This window comes from Lagenorhynchus albirostris, chromosome 11, assembly GCF_949774975.1.
Source record: "Lagenorhynchus albirostris chromosome 11, mLagAlb1.1, whole genome shotgun sequence".
In the NCBI taxonomy this organism is placed as follows: domain Eukaryota; kingdom Metazoa; phylum Chordata; class Mammalia; order Artiodactyla; family Delphinidae; genus Lagenorhynchus; species Lagenorhynchus albirostris.
Genome location: NC_083105.1, coordinates 31,659,750 through 31,680,008, shown reverse-complemented (window position 1 = coordinate 31,680,008; position 20,259 = coordinate 31,659,750). Strand labels below are relative to the sequence as shown.

Here is a 20,259-nt window from a genome sequence, read left to right as displayed (position 1 = left end):
AAGAAGAGTTGAAACCTCGCATAATAAATCCTGGAATGGCGAGGGAGATGAGAATATCCCAGAGGGAGCAAACCAGGCAAAAGAAGGTGGGGACAGTTGAGATAGTAAAATCGTACAGGAAGGGTGCTACAGAGGGAAGATGACTGGGAGGCATATTGTTAGAATAACATTATGTATGGCCAATGGCTTATTTGTTTAACCTTGTCTTTAAAAGAATAATGATTAAAAACTGACAAGACAGTAAAGACTGGTTCAGGTAAAAATCATCAATAGATGCTAAATCCACGAGAGAAATTTTGATGAAGAACTGTACATGGTCTTCAAGTGTCTCCCCAAAGATTGCTTCTTAGTTGTTAATGAGTAAATACACAGAAATGGTGGAACACCTGAACCAGGAGATCAAAACATGCAGCAAGAGAAGATGGACATTGTGTGCCTTTGGATGTGATAACCTGAGGACACGTCATCACTTAATGTAGCATCACGGCTTGGAATGCTTATTCTGAATATAATCATTAAAAAACATTAATTGTTTCAAAGAGAAATATTTTATCGAAAGGGGAGGGCTGTATAACTCAAAAATTTCATTGTCATAAAGACAAAGAAAGGCTGGGAAGTCTTAAAGTAAGATCAAAGAGACACGATGCATTAGTTTCCATGAACTTAGTGGGCTTAAAAGAGCACAAATTTATTATTTTATAGCTCTTGAGGTCAAAGTCCAAAATGGGTCTTCCTAGGCTCAAATCAAGGTGATCACAGGGGCTGTGTTTCTTCTAGTGGCTCTACAGAAGAATCCCTTTCCTCGCCTTTTCTAGCTTTTAGAGATCTCCTGCATTCCTTGGCTTGTGGCCCCTTCATCTTCAAAGCCAGTAGTGTAACATCTTCTCTCTGGTCCCTAAACTCCTGCCTCCCTCTCATAAGGATTCATGTGATCAGACTGGGCCCACCTGGATACTCCAGAATACTCTCCCCATCCCCAAATCCTTAATTACATCTGCAAAGACCCTTTTGCCATGGAAGGTAATATAGTCACAGCATGAGACATCTTTGGGGGACCATTATTCTGCCGATCATGGATGACATTAAAATGCAAAACATGATCCTAGATTAGATCTTGTACTAGAGGGAAAAAAATGCAAAAAAAAAAATTTGACAAAATTGAAATACAGCCAATAGATTGAAGTATTTTAGTTACTGCTAAATTTATTGAAGCAGACAACCATACTGTGGTTATGTAAGAGAAAATCCTTAGGAAACACACACTGAAGTATTTTAGGGGTTAAACAGCCATTTTGTATACAACTTACTCAACGGGTTTAGAAAAATAACACATGTGCACACAGAAAGCAAGCATTTAGTAAAGCAAATGAGGCAAAATGTTAAAAATAGATGAATCTGTATTAAAAGGTATATGCGTGTTCTTTAAATATTCTTACAACTTTTCTGGAAATTTGAAAGTATTTTCAAATAAAAAGTTAGAAGAAAACTGATAAATATGTAATTTAACTAAAAAGGGATGAATTTTTTTACTCAAATACCACAAGCAACTCATAGTTTATATCATTTTAGAGGGGTCAGAATGACAGCAGATGTGTGGCCCAAATTCAGCAACTCAGTTTTTGTTCTTTCTATAATAACATTACTTGTAAGTGGAAAGGGTCAGAAATGTTTAGGATTTTTTAGTTTAGGAACTTAAAGGAAATCCTAACAGTCTGACACTATTATAGTTTCAAAGAGTTTAAAATAAAATTGGTAATTATTGTTAGATTTAAATACCAACCAGTGGATCACACCCTGCTATTTGTGAGAGACAATCTGCTGGGTAATTTTCTTAAAAGACCCTTAGAAAAGTAACCTCCCCTTTTCAGGAGTATTTAGCTTATTTTTAAAACAAAAGCAAAAAATAAAGTGTATTCTACCCTATTGCTTTCTTCTGCCTAGTGCCTCTGGAAGAATTTTACTGCTCTGGCCCCAGAGAATCTTTCTGGTACCCATACTGGCTCCCACTCTACCCTCTGTTGTTTAAAGACAAAAGATACAGCAGCTGGGGCTCTGACCACTGACAAATAATCAGGGGCCTCTCCACTGGGAAACTCCTCTGGTCTTGGCAGAAACTAACATTTTAAAATGAAGGTAAAACAAAGCGTAAGACCCCCTATTTCTACCCAAAGGCCTATGCACGGGCTTGTTTTTCTTGCCAACGGCGGTAGCCAAGAACAGAGTTTCTCCAGTTGTGCCAGGACAGTGTGCCAAGACCAAATAATAGCGGACTTTTCTCAATTACAGAAACAAGAAAAAAAAAAAAATAGGTGGCAATGAATCAGCTTTATTTTTACAAGTTTAGCGCTTGTTATCAATAACCGATACTGAAATCTATGATTTAGCACAATCTATGATTATACTAGCACAATCTATGATTTATACCAGCACAAAATAATCTATTTCGCTATTTTCAGTTTAACATTGTTTTTCAAAGAGTTGCGTGATTTCTTTGAGAGGGCTTGGCAGTCCCAGGCCTAAGTGCTTCTACAGTCAGGAGCAGGGTGCATCTTTATTACTTAGATGCTTCACTTAGAACACTTTTCCTTGCTATTATAATTATTTAGATACCCACATTTAGGGTTAAAAGTCAGATGACCTAGGGTTTCTTTTTAAGGCTCTATCACTTTCTAGTTGTTTAACTTTGGGCAAAATGCTTCTGGGTTGTAAAGCTCAGGGTGTCATTTGTAAAATAGGAATCACAGCAGCTATCCTGCTTTCCTCGCAGGGTTTTTCTGATCATCCAAGGAGATTAAAAACATGAAATCATTTTGAGAATAGAAAAGCATTATGAAAAGGCCAGCTACTCCCCCCGCCCATTATTATTAAAGTTTTTGAACATAAGGCTAATTGATGTATATGTTTCTTAAAGTGTCTCATAAAGTGCTAGCTCCATAGTGTTTCCTAAACGGACACTTGCTGAGTGAGTAAGCAAATGATTAATTAAGTTTCAGGCTGCTATAATGTTACATTATTATTTCCAGAGAACTCTCCTAATTCAATAGGACATTGACCTAGACTTGCTAGGTCAACAAAGAGGATAACTTGTTCAACAAGAAGGTACATGTTCTAAGGAATTCTAAGGAACGTAGTAGAGAGTAAATATTTTAGTATAAACGAATGAAAAGAAATATGCCTTTCAAGAGAATGTTCTTGAAATGACAACCTTATAGTCTTTGAAAGACATTTTAAACACAGCACTGAGTGGCGTGCTTAACATACTTGAACTGGTAATAATTTTGATGGACTCGTCCACAGAAAGGACTCAAAGTTTAAGACAACTTGCACAAAGTCGATGTGTAATAAGTATTTTTGTTAAGTTATGGAAAGATGTCAAGTTGCAGAGCAGAGAGTAACGCAAATGATTTTAAATTAACTCAAAGGAACAATACAGTAGTTAAAATGAATCAACATGGAACATGTTATACGTCAAAGGCATGTTGCAAAATATAAGCAAGTTGCAAAGTGATACATGCAGTATAATGGCATTAACATAAAATATGCAAAAAATTGGTATCTTATGAATGGATGTACAGTTTGCAATCAAAGTATTAGAGCAGGGCTACTGTGGGCTGTTGCACTCAACACAGCTCCAAGGGGGTGGTATCTTCAGGTCAAGCCTTGAAAACATGCACTGGAATGAAAAATTCCAGCTCAGAATACTTATTCCTAAGAGACAAAGTGAGCACTAATGGGTATAGGAAAGGGGCATATATGGGGCTTTAGTTATATTTATCATAATTCAATATTAAAAAATACATTTGAAGCAAATACTGCACAATGGTACCATTTGACAAGCTATGTGATGAGTACACAGGCATTACATTATTCCCTATGCTGGAAATATTTCTTTATGTATGAATACTGATACTATGTAATGAGAAAAACAAAATTGCTTAGTTACAGTAATAAAGGAGTACCTATAATCATAGCCACATATTTTTATTGTAAGGTTTTAAGAATCAATCACATTGCAAATAAATGCAGAGATAAAACATTTGTGTTCTCAAATTAACTCAAATTAAATAGGAGACTTATATAGGACCTTTTCAGGTATGAAAATAATTTACATAATTTTACACTCAAGCCTTTTTTGGGGGAAGACTGAAGGAAAGAGAGAAATCAGTGGCTAGCTCTAAGGAAGGTGATCTTATTTACTTTGGGAGTACAGGTGTAAGACACATGTGCTGAAATTCTCATCCAAAACTAAAGTTTAGCAGTTGCCTGAGGAAAAAAAATATGTAAGTCAAATTCCAAAGATACCTTCTTCAAATTCTGACAATTAGCAAACTCCTAAATGGCAGATAATTTCCTATCTCAATATGAATGAATGATCCCATCTCTTTTGTCAGCTACCAAAATGAAACCCAGAAATGTACAGTTTACATACCAAAACGTCCATCCCGGGGACATATCTGAGGGTTATCTTATAGTCTTTTGGAAGATTTGCCACCTACAGAGACCAAAAAAAAAAAAAAAAAAAAAAAAAAAAGGAAAAAAATATCTGTAAGAAAATCCATACATATCAGTCATATTGTTTTTAGTGGTTTGGAGAAAAACACCTACAAACCTATTATGCTTTTAGTTACTACTGAATTTCAATATTTACATATATAGTGATTTTTCATTCTTGATTTCCCTTTGCAATCAAAGGCACTCTCCAGAAATAAAGTGATAATACAAATCTTTTTTCCTCCAAATTCAGTTATGGGTGGCTAAGTATAATCTACTGAGTTTTGGAAACATGATTTGAATTTCAATTTCCATCTGTGGTCTTGAAATTTCCCTCTAGGATTATATTCCTATTTGTTCCTCCAAAGGATCAGTAACACAGTATATTTTTCTTGTAAGTGGTTTACCAAGTGATATATCAACATCACCATGGAATCTGTAGAAACGCAGTCGCGGGCCACACCAGACCTACTGAATCTCATGTAACAAGTCCTCCAGGTGACTCTGATGTACGCTTAAGTTGGAGAACTACTGTTCTACGTTGATCCTAGGAAAAATATGTTTGCGAAATTTCAAAAGATCAATGATACTTATGAGTGGCAAATGCTTTATCACTTAATTAATTTAGAAAGATTCAGTTCTGTGATATAACTTAATCCACTTAGCTGGTGCTGAACGTTTGAGCTGCCTCAAGTGTTTATCTAGCTTCTTTTAAAGGCTTTCAAAGACTATCTAACCCATTTCCACCAGTCACTGTGGCAATAAGTTGAACAAGCACCTGATTTAGAACCAGGGAATTTGGAACAAATCTAAACTGTACTTTGGTTTCTCTCATCTGTAAAGTGGAGATAAAAGTACCCATGTCTGACAGTCAATTTATGAGCTGAGATGAGTGAACGTGCCAATCAATCCATATTCTTCACTGAGAGCTATACTGTCAACTGACTTCCAAGGCACACATCCTGGTAACTTACAGAGTTCTAGGTTCACTTGTCTCCTTTTCTACATATAGTACCACCTCTTACATCTCACCCTTCTAGCACAGATAAAATTTCCATCTGTATCATATGGCCCGTTTATAATATGTATAAACTGACTTAGCCCATTGAGTCTTAAAATAATATACAATGTAAAAAAAGTGGTTTTGCTTTATTATATCCTCAATGGGTCTACCTTGCCTTGGTGGCCTCATTTTCCCCTTTACCCTGTCTCTAAAATCATTCCTGTTCCCCATAGTAAGCTGGGATGTTGTGCATGTTTGCCAGACTAGGTCATCTCTGACAAGTCTCCCAGAACACAATCCATATGGTTTCTTCTTGGCTTTGCCAATAGCTTCTGGAATCTGAGAACAATTTGGTGAGAAAAGAATCTAGTTAAAGGCATAAGCAGTCAGAGGGGAGCCAAGGAAGTAGATGATCCCACTGTGCATGCTACCATCCTACTTCCAATGGTACCATCTCCCACTCATCTCAGCCTCCAGCCTAACACTTACCAAATATTTATGATGTGCTGGCACTGTGCTTATCAAGGGCTTATGTTGCATGATCACATCCAAGCCTCAGAATCCCTTTCACATACTATCTCTACTTAATGAATGAAGAACTTAAGGCTCAAAGAGGTCAAGAAACTTGACTAAGGTCACACGATTACTACGTGTTAAGTCTGGACTAGAACTCAGGTCTCTGACAGCAGAGCCTCCCTTGCCTCTTAGCTCAACTACATATTTTCATCTATCTACTCTCTGCACACTTGTCCTAGATATTTTCCACTTGTGAGGCTCACCATCAGCCCTCCTCATGCCACCCCCAATAAAACAGTATAGTCCTGGGCTTCCCTGGTGGCGCAGTGGTTGAGAGTCCGCCTGCCGATGCAGGGGACACGGGTTCGTACCCCGGTCCGGGAGGATCCCACATGCCGTGGAGCAGCTGGGCCTGGGGGCCGTGGCCGCTGGGCCTGCACATCCAGAGCCTGTGCTCCTCAACGGGAGGGGCCACAACAGTGAGAGGCCCACGTACCGGACCTTGTTATTTTATGTAAGCCCCAGTGGAAGCCATAGCTGACCTAAAAGCTGGAATCAGAACGAGCAGCAACATTCTGTTTTGTTATGAACCAACCGTGTAAATGAAAGTCATTCCAGATGGAGAAACACGGCAAGAAGTGGCAGGTGTTCTGAACACAAGCTGCTTGACAATCTAGCCGTCCTTAAGCACAACTAACATTATCAGAAAATAAACATAGAATTGACCGAACTGGTATTCAGATAACTTAGGATCTGAGTATGTACCGAAAGGGCAGAAAAAATGTAAGCAATATGCTGGCCAATTCCGTTTTATTAGTAATCTATACGTAAAAATTGGTGCAAAGAAACCTTACAAGAAGTTCTCTGACCAGCACACTGAAATCTCCACACCTTACCACTTGGGGGGTATATAATAATAATTTCTGCATTAAACTGATTTACTGATATTTAATTTCTGGTAGAACTGAAAAGTAATACTATTTTTGAAAAATGCTTTCCAGTTTAAGTTTTCATACACAGTCTCTATCACGACCCCAGAGATATGTGTTATTAAGCCTGTTTCACAGAAGAAAACAGAGAGGTTAACTGGCATCCCAAGGTCACAGTCATCAGGAGTACCTACTGGAGGTAAGGATACAAATCTTGGCGCTGTGCGCTGGTCTCAGCACAGTTATCTACAGATCAGTCTCCGCATTATTACTTTCTTGGCTTGCATTGGTTTGTTTCCAATTACATTTGGAAGAGAAATTAGGAAGTCAAGTTGTATATTTTTATGGCTGCTTCATGAATTATTATATTACTTTCCAAGCATTTATAGTATGTTAAATAGCATTCAGAAAGCACAGAATTCTCTTATGTATATTGAGCACTGTGGAAATTTGATAAGAGTAGAGGGAGCCTTTGACCTAGAACTAGGAAGATAAGCTGTTCCTTCCAAGCAGTTAGTTTGATGTAGGCCTCACAACACAGGTCCCGGGGACACACTGCTCAGGTTGGATCCACGTCCTGCCACGTGCTAACTCAGAGATCTTAGGCAAACTACTTAATCTTCTTTAGCCTCAATTTCCACATGTGTAAAATGGGAATCATAGAATCGAGCTAGTGGATCTATTAAGACTAAACAAGGATTATATAACTTGTTTAAAATACTTAGTGCTTGAGCATGGTGTATGAATGAGTATGAGTATTTATTATTAATTGCAAGGGAGTGGGACATTCTAGGTATAGGGTTATATGCAAAGACAAAGACATGGGAGACCAGGGACAAATCATTCAGGCTCTAGCAGGTAGGAGGTAAGAAATACCCCGGGAAAGCCATTATTAGTGAGGGACCTAAATGTCGGGCCAAGGAGGCCAAGAGGGAGGCAGTGAGGTCCAGCGCGACCAGTTCCAGTGGAACAAGTTCCAGCGGGACCAGTGAAACCTCTGCTCCTCGTCTGTAAGATGAAGAGGGTGAAGTAGATAACTATGAAAAATTCAGTCTGATTTACCTTTCTCATGGAATTAAGCAGTGGTGCTATACTGCAGGTGTTTAAGCTGTTTAGAAAGGTGAGTCTGGAGGGATGGATTGGAGCAAGGAGAGAATAGAGACTGGGGGCAGTTTAGAACACCATTAGGAAAGTACTGAATATGTATTAAGTATTTATACAGAGACCGTACGCTGAAAAAGCAGAGACGTGGTTTAGATTCCAGGGAAGCATACTGTTGGGAGGGTGAAATGGATACATAACCAAGGCTCCAGATTTTGAAAAAACCAAGCTATTCTCGTAAAATATGTTCAGGGCAAAAAATAAAATAAAATAGAACCTAACTGGTGGAAAATTTACCAAAGGTCCAATTATTCCAAAGGTCCAATGAACTTTGTGGTGTGGAGTGTGAGGATGTAAGTACTGTGCCAGCTCATTAAATGCATAAAGCTGCAAAAACAAGTCACTCTGTGATGGGCTCACTCTACTACTAGATGGGCCCATTTGCTATCTTATTTTGGATGTCTTAAGGACTGACCGTACTCAGTGACACGAGGAGGTAAAATGCATACGAGAATGGCATGTAGAAATGCCGGAAACCCAGCCAAGAAAAAGTCTTTGCAAGCCAGACAGGCACTGGCTGCCTACCATACCCTGCAGGTATTTGGACTCAGGAGAAAAAGAACTCAAAGTCAGAACATTTAACTCCCTCTCTAGATCACTTATCTAAAATCTTTGGATTTCATGATTCAAATATCATTGAGGTCTCCAAGTCTCATGAAATCAGTGGCTTCTTGGACATCTTTAGTGAGATACACTTGTCTCAGTTGTTTCTCCCAAGTTCTAGATAAGAATCAAAATGCAGCAGTAATAACTCATGACTCCCTTGACACTACATAAAATGTTGCACATATGTGAACCTTTCTGAGGAAAGAGTCCAGTTTTCAGAGTGCTGGGAGACCCAGAGAAGTTTAAGAATCACTGCTGTAGAGCAAAAAACCTAACCTTCTACACTTATATTTTAAATATCTCAGTTCACTCCTGCAGCAGCTTACTGTAATGCTGGTTGGTCAGTCTTCAGAAATAACACAGGACAAAGATTTTTGCCTTTTAAAAAAAAATTAATTTATTTGGCTGTATTGGGTCTTCATTGCTCCACGCGTGCTTTTTCTAGTTGCGGCGAGCAGGGGCTATTCTTCATTGCGGTGTGGGGGCTTCTCATTGCGGTGGCTTCTCTTGCTGCGGAGCATGGGCTCAAGGCACGCGGGCTTCAGTAGTTGTGGCTCACGGGCTCTAGAGCACAGGCTCAGTAGTTGTGGCGCACGGGCTTAGTTGCTCCGCGGCGTGTGGGATCTTCCTGGACCAGGTCTCAAACCCGTGTCTCCTGCATTGGCAGGCGGGTTCTTAACCACGGCACCACCAGGGAAGTCCCAGCTTTTTGTCTTTTTATTTCTCCTTATAAGCCATCTCTTGTTAATGTTGACTAAAAATCTAACTAACCAAGTTAATTACCCTTTTTTTTCCTTTAATAACAACTCAATTAGTGATTTATAAAAAATTAACATGACAACTCAAAGACTTTTCTGGGTCATATTTTCTCAGTGAAGAATATCTAAATGAAGTTAGATGACCCTCATTCTCCTTTCAGATAGAAGAGATTAAAACATTTTTGGTTTATTTCATAGACACACTTTATAATGTGGATTCCAATTAAGTAGTACTAACTGAACTTCTATAATACGACTGCTTCCTAATAAGATAAGGTGACTACTACCTAGGAAATAAAATTCAAGAGGATGGAATGCTAATTCTTAAATTTCAGTTGATATTGACATCTTAAGTTAAAACATCATAAGTTATGAACTGGGTTCTTATGCTCTAGAGATGGGCAGTTAGGGGTTCAAACCTCTATTCAGCTCCCTGTTTCCAGGTGAGGATTGTCAGGTTACTAACCATCACCAGGCCTCAGCTTCCTAATCAATAAGCTGTTGGTAAAAATAATTACCTCCTAGGGTTGTGATGACTAAAAGAGAAAATCCATACAAAGTGCTTTGCATGGATACTCACACAATAATGATTACTTTAAAAAGTCAAGGAGCAGGAGATTTTGTACCTAAGTGGTTTATCTTATAATGGAAGAACAATTTTTTCTTTATGATAAGATTGACATGCTTGGTAACATAGCCCGCTACTTGTCAGTTTTTACGACTATTATTTCTAATACGCTTCTGTCCTTTCTTTGCATACTATAAGTCCTAAATTTAGCTTAAAACAGAGAAAAGAATTTTCTACTGACCACAGGAGCAGAAATTTAAATGCTAAATATTGCAAACTAATCAAAATAAACTTTAAAAACTCTCCAGCTATCAAACCACTGTTCAAGGGTCAAACAAAATTATGTGAGACCTCTGCTCTTAAAGAGAAGATATGCTTAATAAAGCTCAGAGTTCACCTAGAAATGGGAAGTCTCAGAGACTCCAATCTTCCATTTTAAGGCAGTGGTAATTATATCCAAAGAACATCGTATTTGAAGAAGAATAAAAATTCCGCATCATTCAAAACTGTCCATTCAAAGTGTGAAATTTGTTATCTAAGTATATTTTTATAATCTTCCATTATTTTAAACTCTAAGAGTCATGTATTAATATAATCTACTTAAAATAAGTGCCTACTTCAAGACCAGGAAAACCACGAATTCTTGACTTTTAATTCTACTCTACTCATTTGTAGACTGACCTTGAAAAGACAGAGTAATTTCACCTTTACAAGATGGGGCTGGGACAGCAACCTGCCTTAAACATTTTGAGGAAGACAAATAATTACTCAATAGATAGTAAAAGGTTTTTAAAAAAGCAACAAAGTCATATTCAATTAAATTCCCCCAAATGAAGGAAAAAATACCACAAATGAAAGGAACAGCAGGAAGAAAAAAGGAAAAATTAATTTGAACTATTTCAATATTTGGATTCCTCCTTATATTAACACTTAAAAATCATTAAAAGCTACAGCTGAACCATCCCATAGATACAAGTTTTTAGAGTTTCATTCATCCCCTTCCCAGATACTTGACCCTTTCTTTAGGTAGGTCTGAGTTTGCCATTTAAAACAAGTCCTGCAACATTTTTTGGAAACAAAGCAAAATGTTCTGTAAATAGATGAACTATTATGCTGAGTAAACATGCCAGAAGGATTTCAAACGAAAACCACGGGGATTGCAGGGGCAGTAAAAAGTGTCCAATAAGAAATTTAAAAGGAAATGACAGTAAAGTCATAAATCGTGTGCTTCTGTGACATGAGAATCACCCCAAGCAAACAAACTTAATGTTTGTGGGCACAGTGCAAGGTGCCACCTAAAGCAAAGGAGGAACTGGCAGAATGGGCAAAGGAATGATTTCAGCTGAAGAAATTACTATGAAAAGCAAGGTAAAAAGGTACTCTCAACCCACTTTCTTTTTCTCAAATAAAATGTACCAAAGTTATGTCTGCAAAGAAACCAGATCCTCTTGTTCGATATAACCTCCTTTTGTCAAGGCATAACTGAAGCTTTCCAAAAGGTACCAGCTAAAAAAAGTATCTCCAAGGAATAAAAGAATCTCAGAGCTAAAAAGGGTCTCCCAAGTTATCGGATTTAGTAGTTCTTATCTTTTTGGGTGTCACAGACGTCTCTGGGAAGCAGATGAAAGTTATACATGCTCTTCTTAGAAACACACATAAGGCACACGTAGGCATAATTTAGAGTTCCATTTGCAAGAATTTCAAAGTTTATGAATCCTAGATTAAGAACTAAGTATTGATCATGTCCTAGTTCCTCATTTTCAAAACCACAAGTTGAATCCCAGAAAGGTCTAGGGACTTATTTGTCCAAGGTCACACAGCTGGGTAATAGCAGAGCTGGTATTCAAACACCCCGGTAAGCCTGACCTACTTGAAGATGCTTTTTTGCCCCACTGTTCTCTAGAGAGAGGCTGTGATTATCTATATCCATAAAACTCAAAAGTGACTCATGTTGTTGCTTGAATTAGTGAAATTATGAGTTTTAGGCTAAGGATGGGAACACAGCTTCTTTTCAGACATGGAAACAACCCAATATTGTAAGTATTATGGCCTAAGCGGTCCTGCCACTTCTATGCAAATAACTATCACCTGGCATATTAGTCAGAAACATTAACGTTCCTACATCTCATCTCCACAAGCTGTGATTCCGTATTTCTGAGGCAGGCCCTGATAGCTATACTTTTAACACGTACCCTAAGAGATTGTGACTGGATGGTTCTCAAATGATATCCCACAAATGCTGATTTAAAGCAGTGGCTTGCAAACATTTTTTCATAAGCTCAATTGTTTTTTCAAGCCAAGTCTTACTTAGAAACCCAGACACATAAATAATAAAAGCAGAGAGGCTAGGTGGACTCTGGAAGCCAGTTTGAAAACCACTGTCCTAGAAGATACAGCACAGGTAATGGGACCAGGAGCTGGGCTTCACCACTCTTGGGTCTCAGCTTTCCTATTTTGGAAGTACTTCGTCTAGATTGTTTCTAAATTCCCTTCCGACTCCAGTATCCTATGACCCCACAAATGCCACTACTACCATTACTGACAGTATTTAGCAGGCACTTGCTATGTTCCTAGCACTGTTCTATTCACTTATTTAAAGTTACTCTATGAGGTTAAGTACAGTTGACCCTTGAACAATGTGGGTTTGAACTATATGGGTCTACTCATACCCATGTTTTTGTGTGTTTTTTTTTTAACAGTTAAGTTCGGCAGTATTACATGATCCATGGTCGGTTGAATCTGCGGATGCAGAACCACAGCTAGGGAGGAAGCTTGTATACAGAGGGCCAACTACAAGCTGTGAGAAGGATGTTCCACTGCTAACTCCCGTGTTGTTCAAAGGTCAATTGTACTGCTAATCTATTACACTGATGAGGAAACTGAGGCACAGAGAGGTTATGTGATAATAACTGTGGTAAAAAATTTATATATACATTCTCTTATTTAATCTATACTACAAAATGGTAAGTAAGAACTGAGATTTAGAAACGTAGTTACTTATCTAAGGTCAAAGAGCAGGTGTGCCAGATTCTAAAATCCATTCTTTGAACCAATAAATTAGCATAGGTTGGTTCCCACGCTATACCAGAAAATCTTTCAAATGGTATCCATTTGCGTGTGGGTATTGCAGACTGAGTGATATGCACTCATATATTCATAGAGATGGGTTAGCTCCCAAACTAGATTATAAACACTCTGAGACCAGGGATTAGTTTATATCTTTCAATGTCCTACTCTATGAAATATTGGCTGGGCATTAAGTAGGTCTTTATTCAGTTAGAAGTGATCTTCTAAGTCCTTTTTCGTTACTAACTTGATTTTTCCCCCCTGATAATCCAAAGTAAACACACTAATTTCATTTAGATCAACTCTTGAAATTAAAAAGTTCCCCTCTGAGTCAGGTGCTCGAGGGGTGACAGAAAGATTTTTTTCAGTTTAATGATTTTTTTACATTTGCCCTTGGGGGAAGGAATTATATTTTAGTGTTAATAAGTATCTCTTTCCAGGCACTTCTTTCTCCATGCTTCCTGCCATTTTTCACTGTATCAACTGATAGGTAACAGACTGAAAATAAGCAGATGGTCAAAGACAAGAGTGGAAAATCTTGGAAGGTGCTTATAATACCTACTTATGCCACTTGAAAATATCGGTTTGACATTTCACAGGAAGTGGTGCTCATTAAGTAGTGTTCCTCACACAGCAAAAAATAATGACTATAAGTAATTTTTCTTAAATACCATTTTAATTTTGGACATGCTCAGCGTGTGGTCAGATACACCATCACCTTCCATCTATGACTCCTTGCCCACATATTTGAAACTGGACACCTAGGACCACTTCAGACCTCCCCTGCTCATCTTAGCTCCATGGTTCTACCAGCAGCCCCACGAGAGCTGTAATTTCCCAGTTGTGGCCTACTTTAAGCATATTTTGGAGACTTGTATTAATCTAACATTTATATAAATCCATACAACATAGATAAAACTACTCATAATAAGAAATGAGATTAAATCAAGGTCACAATACTTTGGTCTCTAAACTGTGACAGAATAGACCATCTAGAGTACTGGTTCTTAAACCTCCTTTAAGGAATGTCTTTAAATGTAGATGCCTTCAGGCCTGCTGAATCAGTGGGGCCCAGACACCTATGATTTTCGTAAGCGCCACAGGTGATTATGATGTTGCACCGTGGTACACATCCTTACTTCACTGAACAAACATTTCATGAGTGCCTTCTATTGATACCAAATTTCGAATATAAACCTTTTCTTTTTAATATAGTTTCTTGGTTCAGAAACTAACATGCAGCTTGAGGGAAAGGATCATTATACATGTTTTAAAAAAAGTTCTTCATCACCCCACCCCCATCCTTATACCTAGCTGGGCATATAGTAGGCAACTGTTGCATTGCTTTGGTCACCAGCTCCTCAAATAAAACATGGTGATATATCTTCTGGCACTACACCAGAGAATTTTTTTAAACCTGGACTTTGTAAGTATCCAAAGAAATCTGCATGGGGTGTGTGTGTGTGTGTGTGTGTGTGTGTGTGTGTGTGTGTGTGCGTGCGTGTGTGTGTGTGTGTTCTTAATTCTGCATGAGACTAAGCCAGCAAGACTCAGATCGTAACATTAAACTTCTGTTTTGGAATTTGGCTATGAACCCAAAATAAAACACACAAACCGGGAAATGCATATCAAAATAGGAAAGATAAATATCTCAAAAAATATACTTTTCTTTCTTTCTACATACTACAATCCTCATTTCTTTCCTATTCTCACATCACGTCCGTTCCCTAGACAATATTCAAATAACTGAGTGCCATTTGGCTCTTTTGAACCATGAACTTAGAAAACTGCTTCTCAAACTTTGTTCATCCTGAAAGCACACACTGTAGCTCAAGTGAGCATGTACAATCACCGCTAGATCGTGAGAGTTGGGAGGAAGGCATTTCAGATGCTGTGTCATGCTCTCCCTCTCTGTGGTTTGCATCTTAAGAGAAGCATGGCACAAAGCCGGCAGTGACCAAGGGGCCCCAGTGTAAAACGGCTTTTCCTGAGGGAAGAGTTCCAATGTGATGGATGTGGGAGATGAATCTGGTCAACATTTGGGCAACAAATGACTCCAACTGTGTTTACTGAGGGAGCAAACACCCACCCGCATGTGACAGGGCCTTCAAGCTGCTGGAAAGGGGAGAAAGACCATCTCAGATCTTTTGTTAGGCTCGTTAGAGAAGAGTAGGAAGGCATGTGGAAGGGAAATAAAACACTTTTAAGAGATAATGGGGAACAAGCTAGTGCTGGCGCACCAGCACACGGAGAACTCGCCAGTATCCTTCACTGCCTGTGAAGGAGATGGAAAGACCAGCAAAGAAACAAAGCCACCTCCGTGGGGTGCAACAGGCCAACTTTACCAACAAGATGCTCCATGACCTTAAATATCTCCCTAGCTGCTCTCTACAAACTCTTCAGAATAACTCAGTGACTTCTCTCCTGGTCTTCGAAAAATACTAATTTGGGGCAAGGAAAAAGGAAATATTTTTCAAAAAGTACAAGAAAAAGAGTCACAGCAATTGAAAGCATTCCTTACTTACCAATTTTGTAACGTCTTTCACATCATCAGTCACACGGTTCCTGCAGATCCCTTGAGTTTTGACGAGAGGATTAAATAGGAGCAGTTGAAGATAAATGCAAGTGATAATCCAAGTCTAAATGAAAAGAGAAAAAATGCTGGTGATCATCAGTGAAAATCCGTAGTCACTACTAGTAACAATTAACATCTTCTGCCTTAATGTGGAAAAGGGAATCTACCTTTTTTTTTTTTTTAAACGCTACTGGCTTAAATACAATTAGATGCAATTAGATGCTGAGCATTCAAACTATGCTGACCAAATTTTTTAAAAATTTCTTTTAAAATATGGTTTGGATTTTTCATTTCAATGACAGTATTGTTAACTTTTGTCAAAAGCTTTCTACGGGCAATTCCCCAATGGCAATTAGGAATGAACTTGTAGCAACATGTGAAGGATTTATCACTTAAGGTGTTTTCTAAAAACTAGGGAATGCATAAAATTCATACCTGAAGGCACCAAAAGAAACTTTCTCTACTTTAAATGTAGACTGTTTGGCAAGTAGCAGCAAAACCCTGAGCAGTGCTTTAATCCGATAATCTAATAGTACACCCAGTTAAAGTGAGGGGGAGAGACAGAGATTTAGATATAGGACAGAATTTAACCTAACTTGTGAGACATCGAAAGAATCATTGTTTTGAATCACAGCTTTTTGGCCATTTAATAAGGAAAAATATTTTCTAGTCAATGGGAAGATATTCTTGAATCCTAGCATGAACCCACACTCACACGCCCCCCAAGACACCTCTCTTTGAAAATAACTCTTTCAAATATGTAAAATAGTTACCTTGTGCATGGCTTATTTTTTCTTATTACACTATATTTTATGTTTTCAAAAATCTGGGCATCTATTTTTTTTCTTCAGTATCTTTACAACACATAGCAGAACCTTGAATATAAAAAACTCTTAATAAATATTTGCTGGGTGAATCAGTGACCAAGGTAAAAAAAAAAGAGTGTAATGCTTCCAATTTGATACCGGTTTATTGAGCCTGTATTATGAGACAGGGACTGAGCCAGTCACTAGAGAAACAAAGGTGAAAAGACACCCTTGAAATGCAGATGCAGGTAAGTAAGTGACACCCACACCCCAGTGATAAATGCTTTGGGAACTCAGAGGAGGAAAAACTTAATCAGTTGACCTTAAGGGAGAGAACTCGTGGCAGAAAGACAATGCCAAGAAAAGCCACAGAGAAAATGTGACTCTGGCTGGATTTTAGAGGACAAAAGAAGAGTTTGCAAGAGTTGACAAGGAAGGGACAAGTATTCCAGGAAAAATAAACAGCATAAGCAAAACATGGAGATGTGAAGATATTTTAAAATATGAGAGTTCTTTTAAGAGTTAACATTCATCTATGGCATCTTAAAATTACACAAAGGCCCATCTGCACATGGCTAGAAATCTTTCCTACTTATTATGTAACCAGCCATGTATTATATGGAACTGGATTATTATTTTCAATTAATATCTGAAAGCTAAATAGATATTACACTGGACCAAATTATAATTATCATTTACTAAAATTTCTAAGACTACAATGCTACCTACATAGATAATAGTGGCTTCGAAACAAAACTAAAACACTTTTATTGTTTTACCACTGTAATCTATGTATTTTAGCAGTAATCCTGCTTAATTTTGTTTAAGGCTACTTTGAGCATGGTAAGCATGGTCCCACTCTTCATAGCATCATCGCCCATGGACCAAAATGAAGACTGAATTGTGTAAATGATTTGTTTGGGGGATTCTTCTTTTTGGACAATCCCAACACATAAAATATCCTCTAATATCCCTTCATGTATGTAAGTAAAATTGCTTAAACTCAAGCTTTCTTTTCATACTGTCATTGCTAAGACCTAACCCTCCCTTGAAATATATTTCTCCAAGATCCTCTTCTATGATATGATTTTGGAATCCTCCCTAAGGACCTCTGTGAATGGCCAATCTCACTAATAACCATATTCATATTCTAGGCTCTAAGAAATATAAAGGCATGGGGTGGGGGAGGGGGAACTGGAGGAAGGTTGTCAAAAGGTACAAACTTCCAGTCATAAGATAAATAAGTATTAGGGCGTAATGTACAACATGATCAATATAATTCACAATGCTGTACGTTATGTAAGATAGTTAAGAGAGTATATCCTAAGAGTTCTCATCACTAGGAAAAACATTTCTATTTCTTTTGGATTTATATAGATTTTGTATCTATATGAGATGGCAGATGTTCTTAATATGGTAATCTTAATATGGTAGTCACTGAATGATGTATGCAAGTCAAATAATTATGCTGTACACCTTAAACTTATACAGTGTATATGTCAATTATATCTCAATAAGACTAGACGAAAGAAAAGAAATATAAGGGCAGAAATTCTGTTGACTTCTCTTTGCCATGTCTTATGCCTGACACTGAAGAAACTACACAAACATTTGTTCACTCATTCATTCATTCAGCAAATATTTATTAAGTACCTTGTGCTACTGTGTGCCAGGCACTGTTCTAGATGCTGGGGGTATATTAGTTAATTAAAAAAAAAAAAAAAAGCAAAAATTCCTGCCATCATAAACTTAGCTTTCGTGAGGGAAGGCAGACCATAAACAATAAACATAATAAATAACCAGATTATATAGGTCAAAGGTGTGCTGTGAAAAAAGAAAAATTAGATCACACTAAAGGGGATCAGGACTATAATGCCTACTCGGCTCTACTAGCAGCATGGTCCTAGGTTCAAGGTGACAGTCACACTCATAAGGCATCAGAGGCTTCACGCAGCACCGTGTACTACTGAGCTGATATCTGATGGGGCCTCATGGGCAAGGCAATGTTTTATCAAAGATGAGAGGGAGCTAAGGGAGTTATCCAAGCAGATGTCTATGGGAGAGTATTACAGACAGAGAAGCTAGTGCAAAGGCCCTAAGGTCTATCTTGTGTTGTTGTTGTTTTCAATTGAATCTTTCAAGATATTTTATTATAAAAGTAATATATTATCATTATCAAACATTTGGAGAAGAAAAAGAACTTAGTTGGAATGTCACTACCCTGACAACTTAGAAAGTATATCTTTTTTCCCCATTATTATAAAATAAATGAATACTCATTGATTTAAGGAATCTGCTTTAAGGAACAGCAAGAATAAACCAGGGGGGCAGTGAAGTTGATGGTGCCAGAGAGAATGGAGAGGCCAGATCATGTAGGGTCTTGTATACCCATCTGGACTTTTGACTTTTACTGTGAATGAAAAGGGATTCATTGCAGGATTTTGAGCATAGGAGAGATATGACATATTTAAAACTTTTTTTTAAAGACACTGTTTGGAAGTTTCTTACAAAACGGAACATATTCTTACCATATGATCCAGCAATCATGCTCCTTGGTTCTATCCCAAAGGGCTGAAAATGTGTGTCTATACAAAGACCTGCACACTGATTTTTATAGCAGCTTGTTCAAAATTGGCAAAATTTGGAAGCAACCAGGATGTCATTCAGCAGGTGAATAGTTAAATAAACTGTGGTATATCTGGGGAATGGACTTTTACTCAGCACTAAAAAGAAATGAGCTATGAAGCCATAAAAAGACATAGAGAAAAAACGCATATTACTAACTGAAGAAGCCAATCTGAAAAGGCTATACACTGTTTTTTTTTTTGTTTTTTTGTTTTTGCAGTACGCGGGCCTGTCACTGTTGTGGCCTCTCCCGTTGCGGAGCCCAGGCTCCGGACGCGCAGGCTCAGCGGCCATGGCTCACGGGCCCAGCTGCTTCGCGGCATGTGGGATCTTCCCAGACCGGGGCACGAACCCGTGTCCCCTGCATCGGCAGGCTTACTCTCAACCACTGCGCCACCAAGGAAGCCCCCATACACTGTTTTGATTCCAACTACTATGACATTCTATAATAGGCAAAACTATGGAAACAGTAAAAAGATCAGTGGTTGCCAGGGGTTGGAGGGGAAGGGATGAATAGAGCACAGAGGATTTTTAGGGCAGTGAAAGTACTCTATATGATACTATAATTCTGAATACACGTAACAATACATTTGTCTAAACTCATAGAATGTTCAACACCAAGAGTAAACCCTAGCGTAGACTCTGGGCTCTGGGTGATTAAGATGTGTCAGGGTAGGTTCCTCAGTTGCAACAAATGCACCACTCTGGTGGGGATGTTGACAACGGAGGAGGCCATGCATGTGGGGGGGGGCAGGGGACACTGGGGAAATCTCTGTACCTTCCTCTCAATTTTGCTATGAACTGCTCTAAAAATATAAATTATTTCCAAAAAAAAAGAGATCACTTTAATTGCTGTGACTTTAGGCTAACAATAGGTAGAAACAGAGTGACCAATTTGGGGCTATTGCTATAATCCAAGCAAGAAAGTGTCGTAGCAGTGCATTGCCCAGAGGTGGTTAGATTCTGGATGCCTCCTGAAGATTGAGCCGATAGGATTTCCTGACAGTTGGAGAGCGCTTTGAGAGAGAGTCAAAGACAACTCCAAGGATTCTGGTCTGAGCAACTGGAAGGATGGTGTTGCCATCAAATGATATGGGGAAGGCTGAGGGGTAGAGAAGGTTTGGGGGGCAGATCTGGAGTTAAGTTTTGAGTGTG

General features: G+C 38.4%; 1 protein-coding gene across 6 annotated transcripts in view; it reads right to left on the bottom strand.

The window, feature by feature from the left end:
- Positions 1 to 20,259, bottom strand: part of KITLG (KIT ligand) — a 101,287-nt gene that overhangs the window by 48,312 nt on the left and 32,716 nt on the right. For 3 of the 6 annotated variants that reach the window (XM_060165036.1, XM_060165035.1, XM_060165040.1), the window contains exons 2-3: positions 15,624 to 15,737; positions 4,430 to 4,492 (exon numbers count right to left, since the gene is read on the bottom strand). In XM_060165036.1, the coding sequence (XP_060021019.1) occupies positions 4,430 to 4,492; positions 15,624 to 15,737 (177 nt within the window). Of the gene's footprint in view, positions 1 to 4,429; positions 4,493 to 4,919; positions 5,039 to 10,713; positions 10,766 to 15,623; positions 15,738 to 20,259 lie in introns of all 6 variants that reach the window. The other 3 variants (XM_060165039.1, XM_060165038.1, XM_060165037.1) reach the window with 3 other exon arrangements.